The 24521-nt window shown below is 41.7% G+C and overlaps 1 protein-coding gene across 3 annotated transcripts in view; it reads right to left on the bottom strand.

The window, feature by feature from the left end:
• dync2h1 (dynein cytoplasmic 2 heavy chain 1) overlaps positions 1-24521 on the bottom strand; it is a 524787-nt gene that overhangs the window by 433693 nt on the left and 66573 nt on the right. For all 3 annotated transcript variants that reach the window (XM_078222026.1, XM_078222027.1, XM_078222028.1), the window contains exons 15-25: positions 23441-23602; positions 22919-23017; positions 20371-20510; positions 18874-19102; positions 15946-16073; positions 13310-13425; positions 12625-12752; positions 8760-8909; positions 8377-8582; positions 7333-7488; positions 201-315 (exon numbers count right to left, since the gene is read on the bottom strand). In XM_078222026.1, coding sequence (XP_078078152.1) covers positions 201-315; positions 7333-7488; positions 8377-8582; positions 8760-8909; positions 12625-12752; positions 13310-13425; positions 15946-16073; positions 18874-19102; positions 20371-20510; positions 22919-23017; positions 23441-23602 — 1629 coding nt within the window. The remainder of the gene's footprint in view (positions 1-200; positions 316-7332; positions 7489-8376; positions 8583-8759; positions 8910-12624; positions 12753-13309; positions 13426-15945; positions 16074-18873; positions 19103-20370; positions 20511-22918; positions 23018-23440; positions 23603-24521) is intronic.

Here is a 24521-nt window from a genome sequence, read left to right as displayed (position 1 = left end):
TGATCACCATGTTAGAAGTAGATTTTTACAATGAGCCTAATTATTTTCAGGCAAGGAAAACATACAATGAAAGACAGTTATCTTATCTGTCCTATTTGAAATCAGGTCCCAGTGATGAAAGGCCAATAGTCTAACCTATGATACCTTCTAAACTCTAAATCAGTCCTTCCAGATCCAATCATACTTGTAAAGCGATTCACCTTGTATCTATCCACATCTTTCTGCAGTTTGACAGTTATTGTTGTTTGTTCATTTCTCTTTCTCAGCTTATCAAACCACATCAATAAAAAATCTTCAAAAATGTAGGTCTTACTCCTGTGAAAATCAACATTCGATTTAGATTAAAATAAATCTTCAGTAACAAAAACAAACACATACATAATATGATTGTTGAAGTGGCAGTAAAAGATCTTAAAGTAAATTAAACAAAATAAAATTCACATTAGGACAGCTGACTTACATTGAACTTACTTATTAATTTGTTAAAATACAATTTATGGAATTAGTTTTGAGTTCTCTAAAAAAAGTATAAAATTGTGATCAACAAATACTGCTGTCACTTTCAACATACATCAGTTTAATATTTATTTTACCAATCAAATAAGAAGTATATTTAACACAACATATGTTGTGTCTAATGACTTCAAGAAGGAAACCCTGAATTCAGTAAGATAATAATATTGGATCAAATTTACCTTCCCTTTGTTTACATCACATTGAAACCTATTTGCAACAAAATCATGTTAGATTAGGTACAGTTAATGTCACATCACTGATGCACACAAAACCACAAACACGGCAGGTGGAATTTTCCCGTCCCGCCCACCACAGGAATTGTAGCGGGTGTGACACAGACCATGCAAAGGTCCATTGTCCTCAGGTGGGAAATTCCAGCCTTGGGCGAGCATAGTGGAAAATCCTGTAGCAAGTCTGTACATGGAAACTGATCACATTGTACAAATTCACGGAAGTGTGCAATCCCACGATCCCTCAGCAGCAAAACTCACCAACAATCTTACTCCTAATAATGATCCAATAATGCCCAAAACAAAGTATCTGGGTCATTGTCCAGTGAGGATATCATAGCCCCAACAACGTATCTCCCATTTTGAGAGATTTTTCAGAATGCTTTATATTGTATTGTGCTGGGTAAATAGAGAAGCAAACAAGAAATAAATGTGGATATTCAGTAGGTACTTCTTTAAGAGAGTTGACACCATTGCTCTGGGTCAAATGGCATCCCTTTGAACAGTTAAATTACATTGTTCTAAGAGATAGAAAGGGCTGAAACATGAAAACACAATTGAAAAGAAGGGCCTTTTGGAGATGAAAACAGGGAGTCCTTATCGGGAATTATATATGGGTATATCTCTGAATTCAGCAACACAGTACAGTCAAGTAGCCTACCAACCAATATTGGTATTGACTGTTTGGACAATATATTAGAAAATACTCAGAACCTATGAATTGTCAACATTAGCTTCAAAAAAAGGAAAATTCAGAAGGAAACTGTTATAAAGAAATATAAGCAATGTGTGACTAGATGCATCAAATTGAGTTGCACTGTAAACAACAGAATATGTCAATTAGAACAATTGGTCTTTCATTCAATTATGACAACTTAATTAAAACACTGGACAAAAGCTTCATCATTGTGATAGTAGGGGATTTTAATTTTCCACATATAGATTGGGACTCGCATACTGTTAAAGGTTTAGACGGGGTAGAGTTTGTAAAATGTGGTCAGGAGAATATTCTACATCAGTATATAGAGGTGCCAACTAGAGAGGATGCGATATTGGATCTCCTATTGGGAAATGAGTTAGGGCAGGTGATGGATGTGAGTGTGAGGGAACACTTTGGATCCAGTGTTCATAATGCCATTAGTTTCAACCTGATCATGGATAAGGATAGATCTGGTCCTCGGGTTGAAGTTCTGAAATGGAAAAAGGCCAAATTTGATGAAATGAGAAGGGATCTGGGAAGTGTGGATTGGCACAGGCTGTTCTCTGGTAAGGATGTAAATGGAAAGTGGGAGACCTTCAAAGGAGAAATTTTGAGAGTGCAGAGTTTGTATGTTCCTGTCAGGATTAAAGGCAAAGTAAATAGGAATAAGGAACCTTGGTTCTCGAGGGAGATTGTAACACTGATTAAGAGGAAGAGAGAGTTGTATGAAATGTACAGGCAGCAAGGAGCAGATCAGATGCTCGAGGAGTATAAAAAGTGCAAGAAGCTACTTAAGAGGGAAATCAGGAGGGCTAAAAGAAGACATGAGGTTGCTTTGGCAGACAGAGTGAAGGAAAATCCAAAGAGCTTCTATAGGTATGTTAGGAGCAAAAGGATAGCGAGGGATAAAATTGGTCCTCTTGAAGACCAGAGTGGTAGACTGTGTATGGAACCAAAAGAGATAGGGGAGATACTAAATGGTTTTTTTGCATCCGTATTTACTGAGGAAACAGGCATGGAGTCTACGGAAATAGGGCAAACTGGAGGGAGGTCATGGAACCTTTACAGATTAAAGGGGAGGAGGTGCTTGCTGCCTTGAGGCAAATCAGAGTGGATAAATCCCCAGGACCGGACAGGGTATTCCCACGGACCTTGAGGGAAGATAGTGTTGAACTTGCAGGGGCCCTGGCAGACATATTTAAAATGTCAGTATTCACGGGGGAGGTGCCAGATGATTGGAGGGTGGCACATGTTGTTCCGTTGTTTTAAAAAGTTTCCAAAAGAAATCCTGGAAATTATAGGCCAGTAAGTTTGACGTCGGTGGTGGGCAAGTTATTGGAAGGTGTGATAAGGGATAGGATCTACAAATATTTGGATAGACAGGGACTTATTAGGGAGAGTCAACATGGCTTTGTGCGTGGTAGGTCATGTTTGACCAATCTATTAGAGTTTTTCGAGGAGGTTACCAGGAAAGTGGATGAAGGGAAGGCGGTGGATGTTGTCTACCTGGATTTCAGCAAGGCCTTTGACAAGGTCCCTCATGGGAGGGTAGTTAGGAAGGTTCAGTCGCTGGGTATACATGGGGAGGTAGTAAATTGGATTAGACACTGGCTCAATGGAAGAAGCCAGAGAGTGGTTGTGGAGGATTGCTTCTCTGAGTGGAGGCCTGTGACTAGTGGTGTGCCGCAGGGATCGGTGTTGGGTCCATTGTTGTTTGTCATCTATATCAATGATCTGGATGATGATGTGGTAAACTGGATCAGCAAATTTGCTGATGATACAAAGATTGGAGGTGTAGTGGACAGTGAGGAAGGTTTTCAAAGCTTGCAGAGGGATTTGGACCAACTAGAAAAATGGGCTGAAAAATGGCAAATGGAATTTAACACAGACAAGTGTGAGATATTGCACTTTGGAAGGACAAACCAAAGTAGAACATACAAGGTAAATGGTAGGACTCTGAAGAGTGCAGTTGAACAGAGGGATCTGGGAATACAGGTACAGAATTCCCTAGAAGTGACGTCATAGGTGGATAGGGTTGTAAAGAGTGCCTTTGGTACATGGGCCTTTATAAATCGGAGTATCGAGTATAAAAGTTGGAGTGTTATGGTAAGGTTATATAAGGCATTGATGAGGCCGAATTTAGACTATTGTGTACAGTTTTGGTCACCTAGTTACAGGAAGGATGTAAATAAGGTTGAAAGAGTGCAGAGAAGGTTCACAAGGATTTTGCCAGGACTTGAGAAGATGAGTTACAGAGAGAGATTGAATAGGTTGGGACTTTATTCCCTGGAGCGTAGAAGAATGAGGGGAGATTTGATAGAGGTGTACAAGATTTTGATGGGTATAGATAGAGTGAATGCAAGCAGGCTTTTTCCACTGAGGCTAGGGGAGAAAAAAACCAGAGGGCACGGGTTAAGGGTGAAACGAGAAAAGTTTAAAGGGACTATTAGGGGGGGACTTCTTCACGCAGAGAGTGGTGGGAGTGTGGAATGAGCTACCGGATAAAGTGGTAAATGCGGGGTCACTTTTAACATTTAAGAAAAACTTGGACGGGTTCATGGATGAGGGGGGTGTGGAGGGATATGGTCCAAGTGCAGGTCAGTGTGACTAGGCAAAAAATGGTTCGGCACAGACAGGAAAGGCCAAAAGGCCTGTTTCTGAGCTGTAATTTTCTATGGTTCTTTCTATATTGAATTTCATTATGAGGAAGCTCCATGGTAATGCAATGTTTAAAATTAGTAATGGTTAAGGCTGCTTATTTACAGTGTGAATAAATCAAATTTCCTTTTCATTATACAAAATCAGAATCACAGAATGGTTACAGCTCTGCAGGATCCCATTTGGCCTATTGTATCCATGCTAGTTCTTTGTAAGAGTGTCTCAGCTAGTCCCTCTCCCCCATCCTTACCAATGTTTTTCCTGGCTTTTTTCCCATGATCTAGGAACCACATTCTGTAATACCACCTGTTTATCATTAAAGTTTATTACAAAGCGAGTCGATATCCATTTTTCTTAAATGGGATTCCAGGATTTTCACCAATTATTAAAACCACATTTCATAACTGTATCCATTTTCCCATAAAAAATGCATTTGTGTATCAATACGATATAAACATAGAAACATTGAAAATAAAAGCAATAGGCCATTCGGCCCTTCAAGCCTGCTCGACTATTCATTAAGATCATGGTTGCTCATCAAATTCAATATCCTGATCCCACCTTCCCCCCCCATATCCCTTGATCCCTTTAGCCCCAACAGCTATATCTAATTTCTTCTTGAAATGAGACAATGGGCCCGATTTTACCATTTGGAGTCTAGGGGCCGGATCCGGGCGTAATGCAGATCCGAGCCCGGAATCCTCTTTGCAGCGTGCCCATACGCTTTTTGCCGGCTCCAGTCCGATCCACGCAGTGGGTGGGGCTTAGCACTGCCGGAACGATCGGAGCTCTGAACTACGCATGCGCAGTTCGAAAGAAAATCTGAAGCAGCGTGCCCAGGCACGAAAGAAAATAAACAGCAGAGAGAGAGCAGAGAGTGTGTGGGGGGGGGGGGGGGGGGGGGGGGGGGGGGACTTGGGAGAATCTTGCAAACTGAGCCAGGTGCTCAAATGTTCAGAGTCATGTGGTGAACTTGGAAGAATTGGCCCCGTAGTGGAACTTGGTTGGGAATAAGATTCAAGGAGATTACTAAATCTGGGAAATCAACCATAGTGTAAAGAAGTTTGTATTGGCAACTCTTCTCTCACATTCCATGGCAGATATGCCCCTACTTATGAATGTGATTTGCATGGGCAACGTTGGGTGCAGCTAATCTACCTCTGGAGCAGCCTTGGTTCCTTTCTTTCATCTTGTTTTCATCTGGACATTGCACAGAATTAGAGGAATTCCCTTTGGAAGATAATGTCAAAATTATAAACGCAGGAACTAAAAACCTGACAGTCAAAAATTTGGGAAAGTATTTCAAAATATATATCCCCCCATCCACACTGTAGTTTAATTACCTTTCCCATTGATAATTGGGCAGCACAAAGAAGATGCTACATTATTTTCATTTTGCAAGATTCTCCCAAGTCCATCCCCCCCCCCCCCCCCCCAGCCCAACCAGAGATCCATCTGAGCCCGCCCTCCTCCTCCGGCGGATGCCAGCGGAAGGCCAGGAAGGACTGCAGGTCGGAAGGATGGTGGAGGAAGACCAGCGATCAAGGTAGGTTGGGGGTGTGCTCTGCCAAGAGGGGCCTGCCTCCCAGGGGGTCTGATCCCGGGTCGGGGGGGGAGGGGGGGGGGGCTGCCTCCCAGGGGGGGGGGGTCTGATTCTGGGGGGGGGGGGGGGGGGGGGGGGGGGGGTCTGCGAAGGATGGTCGAGGAGGATGGGCTTCGGAGGTTCCCCTGCAGAATAGAAATCCGCTTCGGATTTTTATTCTGCAGGTTGCTTACAGAGCGGATCCAGAACGGGCCAGAAGGCGGTAAAGTGGGATTTGGCGGTAGAGTTGAGCACGCGGTTCATTAAGTCGATTGAAATGCATGTTAATGCATTTAAATTGTCGGGCCACCCGATTCGGGCGCGGACCGGACCCGCGCCCGAATCGGGTGTCGGTAAAGCCGCGATCTGCTCGGATTCGGGTGCAGATCGTGTTAAAGGCCCGACGCCCAACTTTACCGCGATTTGGTAAAATCGGGCCCAATGTTTTGGTCTCAACTACATTCTGTGGTTGGGAATTCCACAAATTCATCACCCTCTAGGTGAAGAAATTTTTCCTCATCTCAGTCCGAAAAGGTTTACCCCTTATCCTCAAACTATGACCCCTAGTTCTAGACTCCCCCACCAGCAGGAACATTCTTTCTAAATCTATCCTATCTAATCCTCTTAAAATTTTATAAGTTTCTATGAGATCCCCTCTCACTCTTCTAAACTCCAATGAATATAATCCTAACCGACTTAGACCTGCCATCCCAGGAATCAGCCTGGTAAACATTTGCTGCAGTCCCTCCATAGCAAGGACATCCTTCCTCAGATAAGGACACCAAAACTGCTCACAATACTCCATGCTTGGCCTCACAAAGAGCTCTATACAATTGCAATAAAACTCAAACCCTCTCGCTATGAAGGCCAACATACCATTTGCCTTCTTAGTTGCCTGCTGAACCTCTGCGCAATACTCAGTCCAAGATGGCCTGTTCCCTTGTTGGTTCCTCAACGTACTGACCATCCCGTAAACACTTCAGAAATTCTTCCTCTATTGTATTGTGACTAATTTGACTCTCCCAATCTATATGCAGATTAAAGTCACCCATAATCACAGATGTTCCTTTAACACAGGTATCTCTAATTTCCTGTCTAATGTTATACCCAACATTACCTCTATAGTTTGGTGGTCTGTGTAAAACCCCCACAAATGTTTTTTGCCCCTTGGCGTTTTCTTAACTCAACCCATACAGATTCCACGCCGTCTGTGCTAATATCTTTCCTCAATATCACAACTAAGACGCTGCAGAGTTATTCATAAGTCAAAGTTGCAGAATTATTGTTCAGTCAAGTTCACCTGCAATGGCTAGAATAAGTTCCATTAGTTTCTGGCAGGCACGACTAAATAGTGCAATCAAAACTGGGCATTTCATCCAGAGGGAGAAAATTGAATTTTGCATCTTAATCTATTTCCAACATTGCCATCTGCGCATCAGTCTTCGTAATAGCTTGAAAAACCTCATGACCTGATCTGCCTGACCTACCTGCCAAAAATGGTGAGAGGCTTTTTGTAGTGAAGCAAAGTTAAAGATCATGAAAAAAAACAAATCGGTACAATATCCATTGAGAATTTGTAGAAAAATTGGGTATTTGAAAATGCAGCAAACAAATTTTTGTAATTTAAAACAACTACATTCACCTACCTAAAGGAGATCCAGTCCTCATTTATCATATTTTGTAAACCTTTTGTAAAGTCTTCATATAATGACCACATACTTTCATACTGTTCAAGGTTCTCACGAAGATGCTCGGCCAACTCAAATTGAGGTTCCTCTACTTTGAAATGGTGACAGTCTTCACTGAAATAATTACATATAACAAGCTGTTTTAGAATATTTTATTAGCCAGCTATCCCAGTAAATAAATTGGATCAATGCTACCAATTGGTACACTACTAAGCCATGCAGACCGAGAAGATTAAGTGGCCACTTAAGGACCTTATTAGGTAGGTGAAAAGGTGGGTTTCCCGACTGAGGCCCCACCTGCCCAACTGTGAAATTGCATCTTTGGCAGAGCAGGTGGGCAGGATCCTGGGGAATCCTATCCTTGCAATTTTACAATTCCCCACTGCCTCAGAATCCACCTTGGGGGCAAAATAAAATTCTGCCCCAGGAGTACCCAAACATTGGAGACCTCCAAACTTCAAAAAAGTTCCCACACTATGCTTATATCTCAAGCCTTTCAGTGTGAACAATCTTGCGTGTTCAGATTAATCATTTGTCCATCAATGAAATGCTGAGAATATGCATTTCTAAATGTCCAGCCCTGAAAAAACAATCACAAAAAAATCAGTGGAGTAAGAATTATAAATCCAATTGAAAAGTGAATTTCTTGGCACATAGTGACCGCATATATATATGTATAGATTGTAGCCATGATGTGGAGATGCCAGCATTGGACTGGGATGGGCACAGTAAGAAGTCTCACAACACCAGGTTAAAGTCCAAAAGTTCATTGGGTGAGTCACTCACCTGATGAAGGAGCAGCGCTCCAAAAGCTCGTGATACCAAATAAACCTGTTGGACTTTAACCTGGAGTTGTGAGACTTCTTATAGATTGTAGGCTGTTCATGATAACTCCTCAGATATGCCTGTTACAGCTTTCAGGAGTATTTCACAAAGTATTAAAAATTTTAGCATCATGCGGCACGGATTGTATTTTGTATTTCCCCATTAACAGAAACATACATCAACTTCTTTCTGATTGCCTCCAGTTCATCAAACTCAGTTCTCTTCTCCTTTATACATTCCACACATTTGTTGAGGATTTCCCCATTTCCACTGTCAACAATATCATCACTGGGCTTCAGCTGATTCCAACGAGCTTCAAACTTCTCCAGCTTTTGGACGTACATATTTATACGAGACTCAACATTTGCTTTCATAATTTCAACCTAAAGAGGTAACACACAATAAAACCAGTAAATGGCTGCAGGAATTACACACCAATTCTAATATTGCTCTTGGCTGCAGTGATGCAAGAAAGGTACTGAACAAAGGAAAATTCATGCTGGCTTCTGTATGCAACTTAAATGCAAGGATAGAACATAAAGAAAATGCAGTACTTTTACCTGTTCTTTCACCATAAGCTGATGGCTCTCCATCATTAACTGAAACTTGTCCCATTTTGCTCTTAAGCTGCTAAGAGTTTCAAGACCACCACCTGCTACAGAGCGCAGCAGCTTGTTTTTATCTTCAGCATCTTGAAACAAGGGTAAAACCTTAAAGAAATTATAGAATTCAAAGTAACTAAAAAATTTGTACCAGACATGTACAGGACAGTAATCAGTATTCTATTTTCCCCACAAGCTTCACACTTAAAGTTAAGATATGAGAAAAGTGAATCACAAAAGCATTAGAGGAGCACCAATTCAGCAGTTCTGGCAGCATCTGTAAGGAGAGGAAAGAGCTGACGTTTTGAGTCCAGATGACCCTTTGTCAAAGCTTTGACAAAGGGTCATCAGGACTCGAAACGTCAGCTCTTTTCTGTCCTTGCAGATGCTGCCAGACCTGCTAAGATTTTCCAGCGTTTTCTCTTCTGGTTTCAGATTCCAGCATCCACAGTAATTTGCTTTTAACCAATTCAGCAGTAATTGTTGGTTATTAACAGAAACCTGGATAGAAACACTGGGCTATAATTCGCTGTGTCAAGGCATCCAACAGTGTATGCCATTCATTAGAATTGTCCTTATGTGTTTAGATTTTTAATTTTTTAGCAAGTTGCTGGGTCTGAGAGTTGATAACCCAGCAAAGAAAACAAGGCCTCTGGCATCTGTGATTAAAGAGATATACAATTGCCTGTTCACAATCAGATTGAAGAATTGAGAAATAAAAAGGGAGAAGGCAGTGCAATTTAGAATGGATGAATTCAAGTTCAAGAGTGAATTAGGATCAGGAAGAGTCCTATTAGAGAGTACCAGAAGCTCAGAGATAAATTAAAGAACAGGTTAAAATCTCTGAGCCATATGCAAGTAACATAGAAATCAGCAGAGTGGTTCGGGGGGTGGGGGGAGGAGTTGACTAATAGAGATGTTACAGTATAAAGTGTGAATAAAAGCTAGTGGAAGCATGAAGTTGTTGCCTAGCAACCAGAGGACCTTTTAAGGTAGGAAGGTTTTTGAGGTTTTTTTGCTTAATTCATTGGCAGTTGAAGACTCCAGGGAGTGAACATCTCTCAACTCTGCCTGAAGAAAGCTGGTAAGAGTTTTAACAACACCAGGTTAAAGTCCAACAGGTTTATTTGGTAGCAAATGCCATTAGCTTTCGGAGTGCTGCTCCTTCGTCAGATGGAGTGGAAATCTGCTCTCAAACAGGGCTTGAGAGCAGATTTCCTGTTTGAGAGCAGATTTCCACTCCATCTGACGAAAGAGCAGCGCTCCAAAAGCTAATGGCATTTGCTACCAAATAAACCTGTTGGACTTTAACCTGGTGTTGTTAAAACTCTTAATGTGTTTACCCCAGTCCAACGCCGGCATCTCCACATCATGAAGAAAGCTGGACAGGACAAGGGGACTGCAAAGGAGCAGACTTCCCAAGGAACCAATACTGTCCAGACAATGTGGGAGTGAGGACAGAAAGAATGTCTTAGGAAGACATTAAGAGAACAGAGACCAAGAAGCTAAAGAGGTACTGGTCAGGGAAATTCAAGGGAAAAGCAGATAAAGCATTCTGAGTTAAAAAGACAAATGCAATAACCAGATTTAAAATGGGAAAGCAGACTTCAGGGGTAAATCAAAAGTCAGGTGCCATCTAAATATAGAAGCTATGGGGGGGGAGGGATAAATGAGTATTGAATGATAATCAAATTTTGCATGTTCAATAATTTTTCTTCTTTTGTTAATTAGCAGTCCCGTGATTCCTTTCCACCACGTTTTCTAAACAAAATTTATGTGTTATAGCCTTTTGAGCCAGGGTTCCATTCAGGGATCATCCTGTCCAGTAATAACATCAACTGGGATCATAACACTTCCATCCTTTCCATGCAAGCCACTTCTAATACTCACAACTCTCTACTTTCTCTTCCTGCAGGAGAGGCAGAGATCTGCTGAGCAGTGTGGATTCTAAATGAGAAGGTAGCTGTTGCTGCACCCCTTGTTCCTCATAAGTGGTGCAAGGTAGTGTGCATAAGCTGCAACCATGCCATGATAATGACTGACAGCAGGAAAGTGCAGGTGAAGATGAGTGAAGAGTAAGACAGGTGAAGTAATTTCCAAGAAGATGCCAATTATCTGTCAAATAGTGAAAACACACTCAGAACCAGTGTTGTGAGCAGCAGCCTCTCACCCGTCCTTGGCTGGAGCTCTTTAGATTCATTGTTCAAAGCCTTCCCAGCTTGTCAGGTTGACACGAGGAGCTTGCTAACAGTTTAAGAAATACATTTACACAATATAAGATTTGACTATCTGTGGGCAAGTATAGTTATACCTACTGCTACAAACATTGGACTTAATAAGATGGTTATGTTTTAAACTGTTTCCTTTAACTGAAGGTGAAATTGAATAACTTGGAGAAGGGATGTGACCTCTTATGAAATCTGCTTATAGACAAGTCCATGTGGCTTCTTCCTAAATTTGCCCAGAGACAACCCCATGTGATGTGCTTGTTATGGAGACAGAAATTCAACTCAAAACTTATAGAAAGTAAGGTGCAAGCTTAAATACCTTAACAAAAAAGTAGAGGTCTGGTTATGTACACGTTCACAAACTCTCAGAAACAGTCAGGCAGGGAGATTTGGGAAGGAGACCCATAACAGGCACTGTTATACCAGGCAGAAGGAAAGAACTGTTTTTGAGTAAACTACCAAGCTGACTCCTGGTGAGGACAGTTTCCTGTTTCGAAGAAATGATTATTGTGGTGAGTTAAAGAGCAAGGAATCAGCACAGGGTGTCCTGTTACTGGAATTCCATTCAATTATGCTCAGATGTTAGTTGAAGGGACTTTATTTAAAATGATACTGGAAGATTCACCCTGGTAGTGCCGGGAGAAGAGGTCCTTTTAAAGCCATGAAGACTCTAAACACAAGACTACATTTCAAAGCGTTCCACTAGTAAACCAGACAATGAGGTGTCATTTTCATGAAGCTACCGATAGAATGGTGAAATCCACAAAACAACTTTTATAGATTTCAGTTTAACCACACAGCTGCCCCTTTCCTGAAGTTGCTGCAATAGTTATGTATGAATAATGTATATCATTAGCTTCATTAGCTTGGGCGGCATGGTAGCACAGTGGTTAGCACTGCTGCTTCACAGCTCCAGGGACCTGGGTTCGATTCCTGGCTTGGGTCACTGTCTGTGTGGAGTTTGCACATTCTCCTCGTGTCTGCGTAGGTTTCCTCCGGGTGCTCCGGTTTCCTCCCACAGTCCAAAGATGTGCGGGTTAGGTTGATTGGCCATGTTAAAATTGCCCCTTAGTGTCCTGAGATGCGTAGGTTAAAGGGATTAGTGGGTAAAATATATGGGGGTAGGGCCTGGGTGGGATTGTGGTCGGTGCAGACTCGATGGGCCGAATGGCCTCTTTCTGTGCTGTAGGGTTTCTATGATATCTATGATTCACTGTTACTTTGACAGAAAATTTTGGCTCAATCATGCTCGTCTTAACCTGTCACACAGTTCGACCTAATTTCATTTCTAGGCTGAAACAATTAAGCTGAGAAACAATTTTTTAAAATGTTGTACAATTGCTAAACAAAAAACACCCCCAACTAAAAATACAGTTTGTGGAAAAAGTTGGGAATTGGAAGTTCTCACATGAAATTAGTTTATTCTCAATCTGTAATATCATACACTAATTTTTCCAAGATATTCTTTAATACATCATTCTGAATAAAGATCCTATTGATATCCAAATAAAACAATGGTCAATAATAAATATAATGTATATAAAGTTTAAAAAGTTTAATCATTGGATGCTTTGCATCCAGCTAACTATTCTTACATGTGGTTTCTTTGAAGCAATCTCTGTGTGTTTTAAATTTGCCTCCCCAATTTCTTCCACCGTCTCAGGTCTAGTTGATAATATCTCCATTGCATCACTCACAAAACTATCAATCTCGTGGATATTTGCTGCATAAAATTGTTACAAGAGAAACAAAATCAATGAGCACCAGTTATAAAAAATCTTGACAGAACTGATTACATTTGGTTTTACTATGTGTTTACTACATTGACTGCACCATTCATTCTACATTAATATAGATAGTTACAAAGTTAGTACTTTAATTAGCCAAGAATTTTTACATTACACAATGAACACAACTTGCCTCAGTCACTAATTGTTTTAGACAAATTAAATTCCAAAAGAAAATGGTCCTTCAAACTTGTGGCCCTAGTGATATATTTTCAATTTTACACTGCACCATTTTGCTACCATTTAGGTGCATACAGATTTACATCTATTACTTCAGAAAATAGATATATATAATAGTTGAAAAATGAGTCCAACTCACAATGCTCCAAACAATTATGTCTCACCCCACAAAGCAGCTCAACACCACCTTCTGAAGGATATTTAATGCTGATCTTACTATTGACACTCACGTCCCGTGAATGAATAAATAATTGGCAGATCTCAGCACATTAAAACTAAACTGTCTGCGTCACACATGATGAGAAGGGCTTACCTTGTATGGACTTTCTTAATGATTGAAGCAAGGCATCAAATAGCATCTGAATAAGGTCATCAATCATAGCCTTCACTGGATTACAATTAATTGTAATACAATCCACTTTGATGACACTGCAAGATTTGAAAATCTTTTGTAATTTCAATTTTCGTCAAATGGGAAAAAGCCATAAGAAAAATTATAATCTTTCTGTCATCCAATTTATACAAACTCTTAACCCTGTGACTCTCACCATGTCAAATGGGAATGAGATAGGATTCATTAATGTTTTTCTAAGAGCCAGGGCTGGATGACTGTAGGTACAGTAAGAAGTCTCACAACACCAGGTTAAAGTCCAACAGGTTTATTTGGTAGCAAATACCATAAGCTTTCGGAGCGCTGCTCCTTCGTCAGATGGACATTTCCACTCCATCTGACGAAGGAGCAGCGCTGCGAAAGCTTATGGTATTTGCTACCAAATAAACCTGTTGGACTTTAACCTGGTGTTGTGAGACTTCTTACTGTGTTCACCCCAGTCCAACGCCGGCATCTCCACATCATGACTGTAGGTAGCCATGAAGACAGCAACTGTGGGCTGAAGAGATGCTACTGGAGGCAGGCGTGCCAGCACTGTTGCAACCGCGAATGATATGTTGGCTTCCTCACGTAGTTCCATCCCAAAGCAATCTTGGTGGAGGCATTAGATGCTGTGAAGTGGAAACCCATCCAAAAGAAATGGATCAACAATTGAGAGCTCATCAAAGGGCAGAAAATTATTTGGAGGAGAATCACTGGGAACATACTGGATCACAATTAGCTACATGAAGAGGCAATAGCATTGCAGCAGGGAGACAGGATTGGAGGCAGATGCATTTAATAATGGTCTATAAAATGGAGAAGGATCAGAGAGCTTGTCATACAGTAGAACACATGGCCACTGAGTGTGCAGAGGATCCAGACTTTTTGATCTGTAGACACTGGACAAATTAGGAAGGAAGCAAATCTCCAGGGCTTATTGGGATATATCAGGAGGATCCAGGCAGCCATTATGGTGCATCCAATGGCAAGGAAGACCATCTCATGGGACTGAGTAGCAATGATGAGCAGCCACTCCAACAACCAATTGGTTGTGAGGCATGGGAGAAATATGAGGGGCAAAGAGGATATAATGGCATTATGCTCACCATAGGGTATACAGGCAAAGAATGAGCTTCCTGCAAATGACAGCGTATGAGTGCAGCTACAAGATGCATCAGTCAAGGCTAAACAGGAATGTTTACCCTCGTGTGGGAGCGCTTAATTCCTCTCCAATCGAGTGAGTAGGCCCTGTCAACAGCCTTTAAAGTGACATGGGCTAAATATCTTTGCTTCTGGGCCCTTTCACTGGGCAGCAATGGACCTAACAGGCTCTCATTATTGGCAGACAAAGCAGCATGAGACAAATCATGAATGTTCTTCTTGAAAGGCGTTACATTGAGTTCACCACTAATGGGATCACACATACAAAGAATCACACATACAATAGAGTATTTGCCTCTATTGCTCGACTCCCTCAGATGCAGGGGGTCATCAAATGCATTCACGTGGTCATCAAGGAACTGGTTGAGTGGCTGGAGGCTTTTATAAATAGGAAGGGATTCCACTCTGTGAACTTTTAGCTGGCGTGCAACCACAAGAACCTTCTGCCATTGTGTGCAGAGTATCCTGCCTTCATTCTTAGGCAATCGGCAAAGGTCCTCAGCTACACGATAACTGCTAGGACAAGGGTATCCATTAAAGAAATGGCTTCTGATATCTGTAGACAACACTTCTACAGAGGCATAGAAGAACAACAATCATGTCATCTCAGCAGAAAGGTCACCTACAGCAGGCCAATGGACTCCTGAAGATGCAGTTCAGGTGCCTTGCCTGTTTGAGGGGGCATACTCCAGTACACTTTATCAAGTTTCTCAGATTGTGGTGGTCCACTGCACTCTTCATAACATGGCTCTCCAGAGAGTTGTGGACCTTGAAGAGGGAGAGAAAAAGGAGAAATATGCAGAAAGCAGTTCTAGTGAGGCAGGGTAAGACAGGCCTTTCAAGGCCTACCAAAGGTCCAGCTGAGGCCTCAAAGCATTGACTCAGATGGAAGGGAGCCACATTAATTCAGGCACATTTCTCCAGCGGGTGCTTAAAGCACAGCTCAGAAACTCACCTTCCTTAAGAAGGAAGGTGCACATCCAAAATGCACATGATGCAGAGACTTTCCATTGCTTCAGTCAGAGGGGCCAAAGGAGCAGCTGATGTTGATGCTGCCCCATGAGGGCTGCATCCTTCAATATCATTGCTGACTGTATCAGTCCTTTCATGGGTCATGTGAGAATCAGCAGGGTCCACCAGCTGGGGGCTACTTGGCATCTAATACATACATCTCTGTGACATCAGCAACGCATACAATCTGTGCGTGCCAATACTGCATCCACTCAACATGGTACATATGGCTCTCCATGAGATTGATCACTCTCTCAATAGCAAACATGTCCCTAAGCAAGCATTCAAATAAAGGTTCCAAAGAACACTTCAAAGAATTATTTACGGCTTCTTTAGTTTGTCTTTTCCTTGTCATGCTGTGTATTATTATAAATATATATATTTTTAAACTATTTAAATTCAACCTTGGAAGCCTTTCAGAATCTTTTCCTTTGCCTTTGAGAGCCTTGAAATTCTTCTCCCAGTCTTGTACAGTATGAAGATGTTCCTCAATTAATGCCTCAACATCCACTTGTCCAAGCACAACCCATTCCTTTATAGAGAAAAAAAACACCATTGTTAAATAGTTGTTAATAGATAATGAACTAATTGTGAACTACTAATTTGTTCTCAATGGGGACAGCAATTAAAATTGTGACAAACTGAAATAACTAGAAAGTACACAGAACAATCAATATTTTTATGTACAAACTTGATTACTTTGAATTAGATCCTCTGACTGGTGGATTCTAATATCATCATAAACTGGCTATGATACAAAAATAAGTACTTCAATTTCATATTTTGAGATTGTTTACTATTTTTCAACAGAATAGATTTGAAACAATTACTTTTGATATTAAAAGTAAATAATATTCAAACCCTTTCCTATGAGTCATTCTCTTGTATTCCAAGTGCCAGGAGCTCATATACTCTGTCAATAATATTGAGACCATCCGGTCAGCTGTCTCTGCCACTTCCTTCTTTTACCCTCTTAAAAATCTAACCAAGCTACTATGAAGGTTCTCTGCTGCCACAGACTCTCACTGATTTCTCTCATATCTCTCCTCATTCCCTCTTCAAACTTATCTTGACTATGAGATCCACCCTTGCTCTCTTGTCTCCTCTTTAAATCAGATGTCAACAGTCCCATCCTCAAAATTCCTTCTTTGACCTCTCTGTCCATGCAAACTGCCATTCCATCTTCCCATTCAAGAATTCTCTTCCTGCCCCCACATTCTAACTTCTGGAAACCCCAAGAATCTTCCTTTATTTCCACTACATCTCATGTATGCTACTTCCAGTAACATTATCTCAAGATGTTTATGCTTGCAATACCTAGTTCTATCTCACCACTGCCTTGCTCAACCTCTCCACTGCCTCTGGGTTGTCACATTGCTTAACCTGCATCCAGTCTTGGATACAAAATTTCCTCCAATTAAATATTGGGAAGACCCAAGCCAATGTTCGAAGCTCCTGTCACAAACTATGTTTTTTACATATCGATTCAATTTCCCTGGCCACATTCTCAGGCTGAACCAGATTAATTGTAACCTCATGAGCTTTAAATCCCATATTCATTCCATCACAAAGACCGCCTACTTCCACCTCAGTAATACTGAACATCTCCAGCCCATCTGCTGTTAAAACCCTCACACATTTATTTCTTAAGCCTAGACTTAAGTATTCTAATTCTCTTCTGGATTCCAATCTTCCACCCTCTATAAACTTGAGTCGCATGTTTTTGCTTGCATGGTTCAATTCCATTTTAAAAGTCGTATTTGCATGCTCAAATCCCTAGTCCCTTCCTATGTGTGCAATGTCCCAGGAAAATTCTGCATTCTTCCAAATCTGGCCTTCAAAGCATCTCCCACTTCCTTTGGCCCACAAATTTGGTTGAGTTTTTTAAGGAGGTGACAAAAATGATTGACGAGGGAAGGGCCGTGGATGTCGTCTACATGGATTTTAGTAAAGCATTTGACAAGGTCCCTCATGGCAGGCTGGTGCAAAAGGTTAAATCTCACGGGATCAAAGGTGAACTAGCTAGGTGGGTACAGAACTGGCTTGGCCATAGAAGACAGAGGGTAGCAGTGAAGGGGTCTTTTTCTGATTGGAGGTCTGTGACTAGTGGTGTTCTGCAGGGCTCTGTAGTGGGACCTCTGCTATTTGTGATATATATAAATGATTTGGAAGAAGATGTAGCTGGTCTGATTAGTAAGTTTGCGGACGATACAAAGATTGCTGGAGTTGCGGATAGTGATGAACATTGTCAGATGAACAGCAGGATATAGATAGGCTGGAAAATTGGGCGGGGAAATGGCAGATGAAATTTAATCCAGATAAATGCGATGTGATGCATTTTGGTAGATCTAATGCAGGGGGGAGCTATACAATAAATGGCAGAACCATCAGGAGTATAGACACACAGAGGGATCTGGGTGTGCAAGTCCACAGATCTTTAAAGGTGGCAGCACAGATGGAAAAGGTGGTGAAGAAGGCATATGGCATGCTTGCCTTTATTGGACGGGACATAGAGTATAAAAGTTGGCCTATGATGTTGCAGTTATATAGAGCGTTAGTTAGGCCACATTTGGAATACTGCGTCCAGTTCTGGTCACCACACTACCAGCACATGGAGGCTTTGGAGAGAGTGCAGAAAAGGTTTACCAGGATGTTGCCTGGTATGGAGGGTATTAGCTATGAGGAGAGATTGAGTAAACTAGGGTTGTTCTCCCTGGAAAGACGGAGGTTGGGGGGCGACCTAATAGAAGTTTATAAAATTATGAAGGGCATAGATAGGGTGAACAGTTGGAAGCTTTTTCCCAGGTCAGAAATGACAAACACAAGGGGTCACAAGTTCAAGGTAAGGGGGGCAAGGTTCAATACAGATATGCAGGGGACGTATTTTACACAGAGGGTGGTGGGGGCCTGGAATGCACTACCAAGCAAGGTGGTTGAGGCAGACACGCTAGGATCATTTAAGACTTATCTAGATAGCCACATGAACATACTGGGAATAGAGGGATGCAAGCGGATGGTCTAGTTAGGAACACATGATCGGTGCAGGCTTGGAGGGCCAAAGGGCCTGTTCCTGTGCTGTATTGTTCTTTGTACTGGCAATTACAGCTCCGGTTGCCTCGACATCAAGGAAAGCAAACATTTGCAGAGTTATGGGGTGAGAGCAGGGGAGTAGGACCAATTGGATAGCTATTTTAAAGAGCTGGCAGAAGCATGATGGACGAAATGGTTTCCTTCTCTGCTATATAATTCTGTGATTCTACAACATACAACAGTATTTCTGAAATTAGAGATCAAAATCGGGTTGGTGAAGAAGACTTTGCAAACTGCTTTACCTGAAACTTGTCCAAAGCTGCTGCCAGGCGTTTGAACAGATCTTCTGCTTTACTGAAAACAGTGACAAAACCTTTTGAATTTCTCTCTATCATGACAACAAAGATAGGATCTTCCCCTGGTTCACTTGCACCCTTGAACTGGTTTGGAATAGAAATAAATCTCTTCATTTCTCTGTAGTATTTTGCTCTTAGTTCTTCAAATGGAGGCTTAAACTGCAGCCTTCCTTGTCTGCACCATATAGAGAGATAGAAATGGTTATTCCACACAATGTAGCTCACAAGAACCAACAAAACCTCAAAGTCACATGCATCCACTCCCTTATTTAGCACTAGTCAAAAAGTACAGGCAGATGTTCACAGAGCCAGCTCAACAAATTAAACAATTCTCTTGCTAACTATGCTAAAAATGTTAAAGTTCTAAAATGTTTAAGCAGCATTTTGCAGATGACTTCCACTAAATTAGTGAGAAAGCAAAAGAAGCCTTTACATCACACCTTGCACAACCTCAAGATGTCCCAAATGCTTTCAAGCAATTAAGCGTTTTTGAATTGTAGTCCCTGTTATATGTAGAAAACTTTATCACATATGGAGACAGTTTTATGAACAGGAATTTGGTTGGGAAGGGGTGCGGAGGCATAGAGTGATACTTTTTGCAAATTTTGGTTTAGAGTTTGGATCCAGTCAGGGCCCGATTCTGCAGCTGCATGGATTGCACAGACTGTTATCCATGACCTTGCCAATGACCAATGTGCAGAAACTGAGCACTTAGCCTGTCTGGACTAACCAAAGCTACCAGTGGTACCCAGCGACAGGGACTGGATCACGCAGAGTCCCTGACTGGTTCAGAGCCTCATGTCTGGTTCCAAAACTGCTCCTGGGTAAAACAGACTACCCAAGACTGACTATAAAAATCTTAATCAGAATCTGTAACAATCCTTTGCTTTAAAAAGAAATCACCTACAGCAACTTTCTCAATGTTAGTTATTCAAAACTTAATACCAGGTTACACTTGCTTTCTTGCCACTGCAACCTCAGATTAATAGCAGTGCGATCTGCAAGCAGCAAAGTCACAGATTCACCTTCAGTTGCAGTCAAAAGAAAATGTATCAAAATGCATTGAATAACACGTAATTATCTGGTAATCTGAAGCCTGTCACAGCTTTTCATACTATTTTCCACAGCAGTAACACAGATTGACCTGGTACCTATGGCTCAGAGAGTATTTTTTCTTCTGTTAATCTATCACTCACAGAAACATCTCAACAAATTTAAAAATTGCAATTTGAAATACTTGTTAAGGTCACTGATCCAAAGATATTAGCGAAGTTTTTGGTCATAGAGCCATAAAGATTGTTCAAATTTATTTTCATATTATTCAGAACTATCACATTAATTATTAATTGCAATCATAACAGCATCAACATTCAATAAACTAGGTTAAATCCAAAATAAATTGCTTTAAACAATATACTGCGAGATGTGTTTTCAAGAACCTACTTGAATGTGAGCTCCACAACAATTTCAGGAAGATTTTCATTCAAGGCCTCCAGGCCCATCTGATACTGATGTTCCAGTGCTTTGTACAACTGATGATTCCAATGTTGTCGCCATGCTTTCATATCTCCAGAACGAAAGCCCTTTAAAAAAAATTCAAATGTAAGATCAGCACGAACTTACACTCGCCCCACCCTCACCCAAGCTATGATAGGAACAGAAGCAGGAAATTCAGCCCCCTGCACCTTTCCTGCCATCCAAGTACATAATTTCAGACCTGGACTAAACTCTATTTACCTATCTTTGCTCCATAATTCTGAATATCTTACCCAACAAAAAAAAAAATCCATCAATATCAATCTTGAAAATTCCAATAGTCCCAGCACCCACAGCCTTTTGGGAGAATTCAGTGCCTTGCCATGAGGCAAGTTTGGAGGCGATAGGGGAATGCTTTAATCATTCTGGGCGGTGCTGAGTGGGGACCCACCACATTTTCACTTCTGTCCCTATTAAATCCAGGGAATGAAGGTTTGTGGACAGCTTTCCCACACCAACACCAATTGAGGCCGTTAAGTGGTCAATTAATGCAAACTTAAGGACCACAATTCAGCCGCCACTGGTATCTCACCAGCAGTGTGCTGGGCAAACGTCATGTGGGAAGCCCGAAAAGTAAAAGCCTGCTGAATTTGCTTGCAGACTCCCGGGGTGGGCTCCCTTGTTCAAAGGCACTCAGTATCTGTCAGCATCAGAAAGGCAGGGACTGCTGAGAAACACCCCTTTGCTCTTTCTTACAATCCTCTACTCCACCCCATCCCCAGTCAGCCTCCCCATACTGCCCTCACTCACTTGCTGCCTGAGTCCTTTGTTCATCCTAGGCTGCTAGTGGATGCATCACTGGCAGCAATCATCCAATAATGCTGATTTCTTTACGTGTTTAGCCAATTTAAATTGTTTTGTGCAGTCAGGAATGCACAGCAATTTAACAAGGCTGACTTGTATATTGCCTACATGGGGATTTTTCAGTTGTGTTTACAGGGAATACTTCTTCCGGTGCCTAATCAACTCCCATTCTAACACCCCCTCACCCAATCGAGCTCATTCCACCCACCCAATCAAACAAAGTGGCTTGCATTTATATAGCAACCTCAGGAAACCCTAAAAGTCCATTAGAGACAGGGAGTGAGAGAGAGGGTTTAAGTGAGGGATTGAGAGAAGGAATGAGAGAAAAAGTGAGAGGTGGGGATAAGAGAGTGAGAGAGCGTGTGAGACCGTGTGTGAGAGAGAGTGTGAGGAAGTGTGTGATAGCGAGTGAGACAGAATGTCAGTGAGAGTGAGTGAGAGAGAATGTCAGTGAGAGGGAGTGTCACAGAACAGCTGTGAGAGAGCTCAAGAGTGCTACATGTCAAGAATGCACAAGAGAAAACACAGGACAGAATGTGAGGCAGAGTGTGTGAGACAGGGCGGGAGAGAGATGGAGAGGACCTGAGACAGCAGGAGAGAGCAAGCAACAGAGAGCAGAGAGGTGAAGAGAAATGGAGAGAGGAAGTGAGAGGGAGTGAAAGAGAGCAAGAAAAAAATGCAAGTGCAAAAGAGTTTGAGGGCACTAGAGCTCGAGAAGAAGGAGAATTCAAGAGAGAGTGCAGGAGAGAGAATGAGAGAGGGCGTTTGACAGCGAATGCACAAGAGAGTGTACGAGAGAGAGTGCATGAGAGAGATGGTGCACAAGAGCGTGCATGGGAAAGAGAGTATATGAGAGAAAGAGTGCACAAGAGTAAAAGTGCATGAGAGAGGGTGCATGTGAGAGAGCGTGCACAAGAGAGAGAGAATGCATGAGAAGAGAGAGAGGGAGTGCACAAGAGGGAGAGTGCATGAGAGAATGTGCATGAGACTGTGCATGAAAGCGAGAGTGTTTCAGAGTGTGAACGAGAGGGAGAGTGCATGGGAGAGAATGCATGAGAGAGAGTACACGTGAGAGAGACTGCACGAGTGGGTGTTCACGAGAGAGGGTGCTCATGAGAGGGAGAGAGTGCATGAGGGTGCAGACGAGAGAGAGTGCATGAGAGATGAGGAGATAGATAAGAGAGAGGGAGGAGAGTGGAAATAGAGAGAGGAGAGAGTTAGTGAAGAGAAATAGTCATGGGATGTTCTAGCCTGAAGATGACAAATGGCATAGATGAGACTTTGTGGCTGAAGGGCTAAACTATGGGTGAAAAGGCAGGCTGTATTTACAGGCAGAATTAGGCAGCCTTTGTAATGGAGAAGATATTAGACCAGTAGTAAAGCTTGGGGTTGAATATAATAATACCATATTAGCAACATGTTATTGACTACACATTTTAAAATTCATAAAAGTTCACTTGAAAAGAATGATTTCCCATTAGTTGCTTTATATATAGAAGAGTAAAAATTTAATTACATGATTAATATATTTTTAAAATCCTACATCTCATTAAATCAAATATGATTGAAAAATAATGCAAACCCATTAAATCTATTTGTGTGGAAGATGTAATTTCTAGTTATAATGTCATAAACATTCCTGTTAAAATACCTGCGACTCCAGGGTGGAGAAAACAAATCTCAGCTCTTGCAGTCCATCTTTCCATCGTTGTTGTTGGCGAAGTAGATCAATGTTCATAAGAGCTACGACCTGCAAAGGACAAGATCTCTCTCATCAATAGCCACCCTAACAATTTAATTTGTAATTAATAAATTATTTCTTAACTATTTATGTTACAACATTTTAACTTCAAAACTACACACAAAGGTGCCAGAGGGTGCTGAATTTTCATTTGAGGTCTGGATCGGAGGTGCCATCAACTGGGTTCCTCCTGAACCCGACCCCAAGCTATTTTCAGAGAGGCAGATCTAGGGTCAGAGAGCTAGCTACCCACTGATATGATTAACTGTCCAATGTTTGCAGACTGTAGACCTCCCAGGCATATTAGTGATCAAATAACATTTTTTTAATACAAGGTATTTGCAATTTTCACCCTGTAAATTAAGTAAAATATGAAAAGAATGAGTCCGATGGGCCAGATAACCTTTTCTGTTCCATGCTTCATATTCTTACCTTATCACGGAAGTCAGTGTGACACTTCCTCAGCTTTCTGTTCTCTGTTGTAAGCCGTTCCGCTGCAGTGTGAAGTTTCTGAATATAGGCCTCTAGCTCCTTAGGGTTATCCCAAGTGATCTGTACTTTACCGCCAGATTCCTTGGAACCAGCTTTTGGGTTCTAATTAAAGATGATGAAAATAGTTTAGAAATCATCACTGATCAACCACTGTGTAAGCAGAGAGTGGCCAAAGCTGCTGGACAGGAACAGAAAGCAGGGGCAACCACCAAGCTAAGATTAGTCTTTGGTCAATGCAGTGTGCCAACACAGAGTGATGCAAACACAGTTTTTTAAATTCAAACACAGGTGTGGGTATCATTGGCAAGGGCAGCATTTATTACCCACCTCAAATTGCCCTTCTTGATCACAATTAAGTGGCTTACTAAGCCATATCAGAGGGTAGTTAAATGTCAATTACATTACTGTAGGTCTGCAGCCACAAGTAAGCCAGAACAGGTCAGGATGACAGATTTCTTTGATGTTATTTTATGACAATCCAGTCATTCTATGGTCCCCATTGTTGATCCTAGCGTTTTATTACAAGCTTATTTCAATTTTTTAATGAGTTCATTCATGGAATGTGGGTGGCTTGGCCCACATTTATTTCCCATCCCTAATTGCCTTGAAGAAGTGGTGATAAGCCACCTTCCTAAACCATTGCAAACGATATGGTGTAGATACACCCACAGTGCTGTTAGGAAGGCAATTTCAAGGTTTTGGTTTGGCAACTGTAAAGGAATGGCGATATAGTTTCAAATCAGGATGGGGTGGGGTTTGGGGGGGAACTTGCAGGTAGTAAAGCATCTACAGCCCTTGACCTTCTAGGCAGTAGAGGTCGCGGGGTTGGAAAATATTGTCGAAGGAGCTTTGGTGAGCTGTTGCTGTGCACCTTGTGGATGGTACATATTGCTGTCACTAAGGTAAAGGGAGTGAATGTTGGATGGGTTCCAATCAAACAAACTGCTTTGTCCTGGATGATGTCAAGTTTCTTGAGTGTTGGTGGAGCTGCACTCACTCAGGCAAGCAATTTCCAACCTCT

This window comes from Mustelus asterias, chromosome 10 (assembly GCF_964213995.1).
Source record: "Mustelus asterias chromosome 10, sMusAst1.hap1.1, whole genome shotgun sequence".
Lineage (NCBI taxonomy): Eukaryota > Metazoa > Chordata > Chondrichthyes > Carcharhiniformes > Triakidae > Mustelus > Mustelus asterias.
Note: the sequence above shows the minus strand (reverse complement) of the source record. Positions and strands in the feature narration are given on the sequence as shown.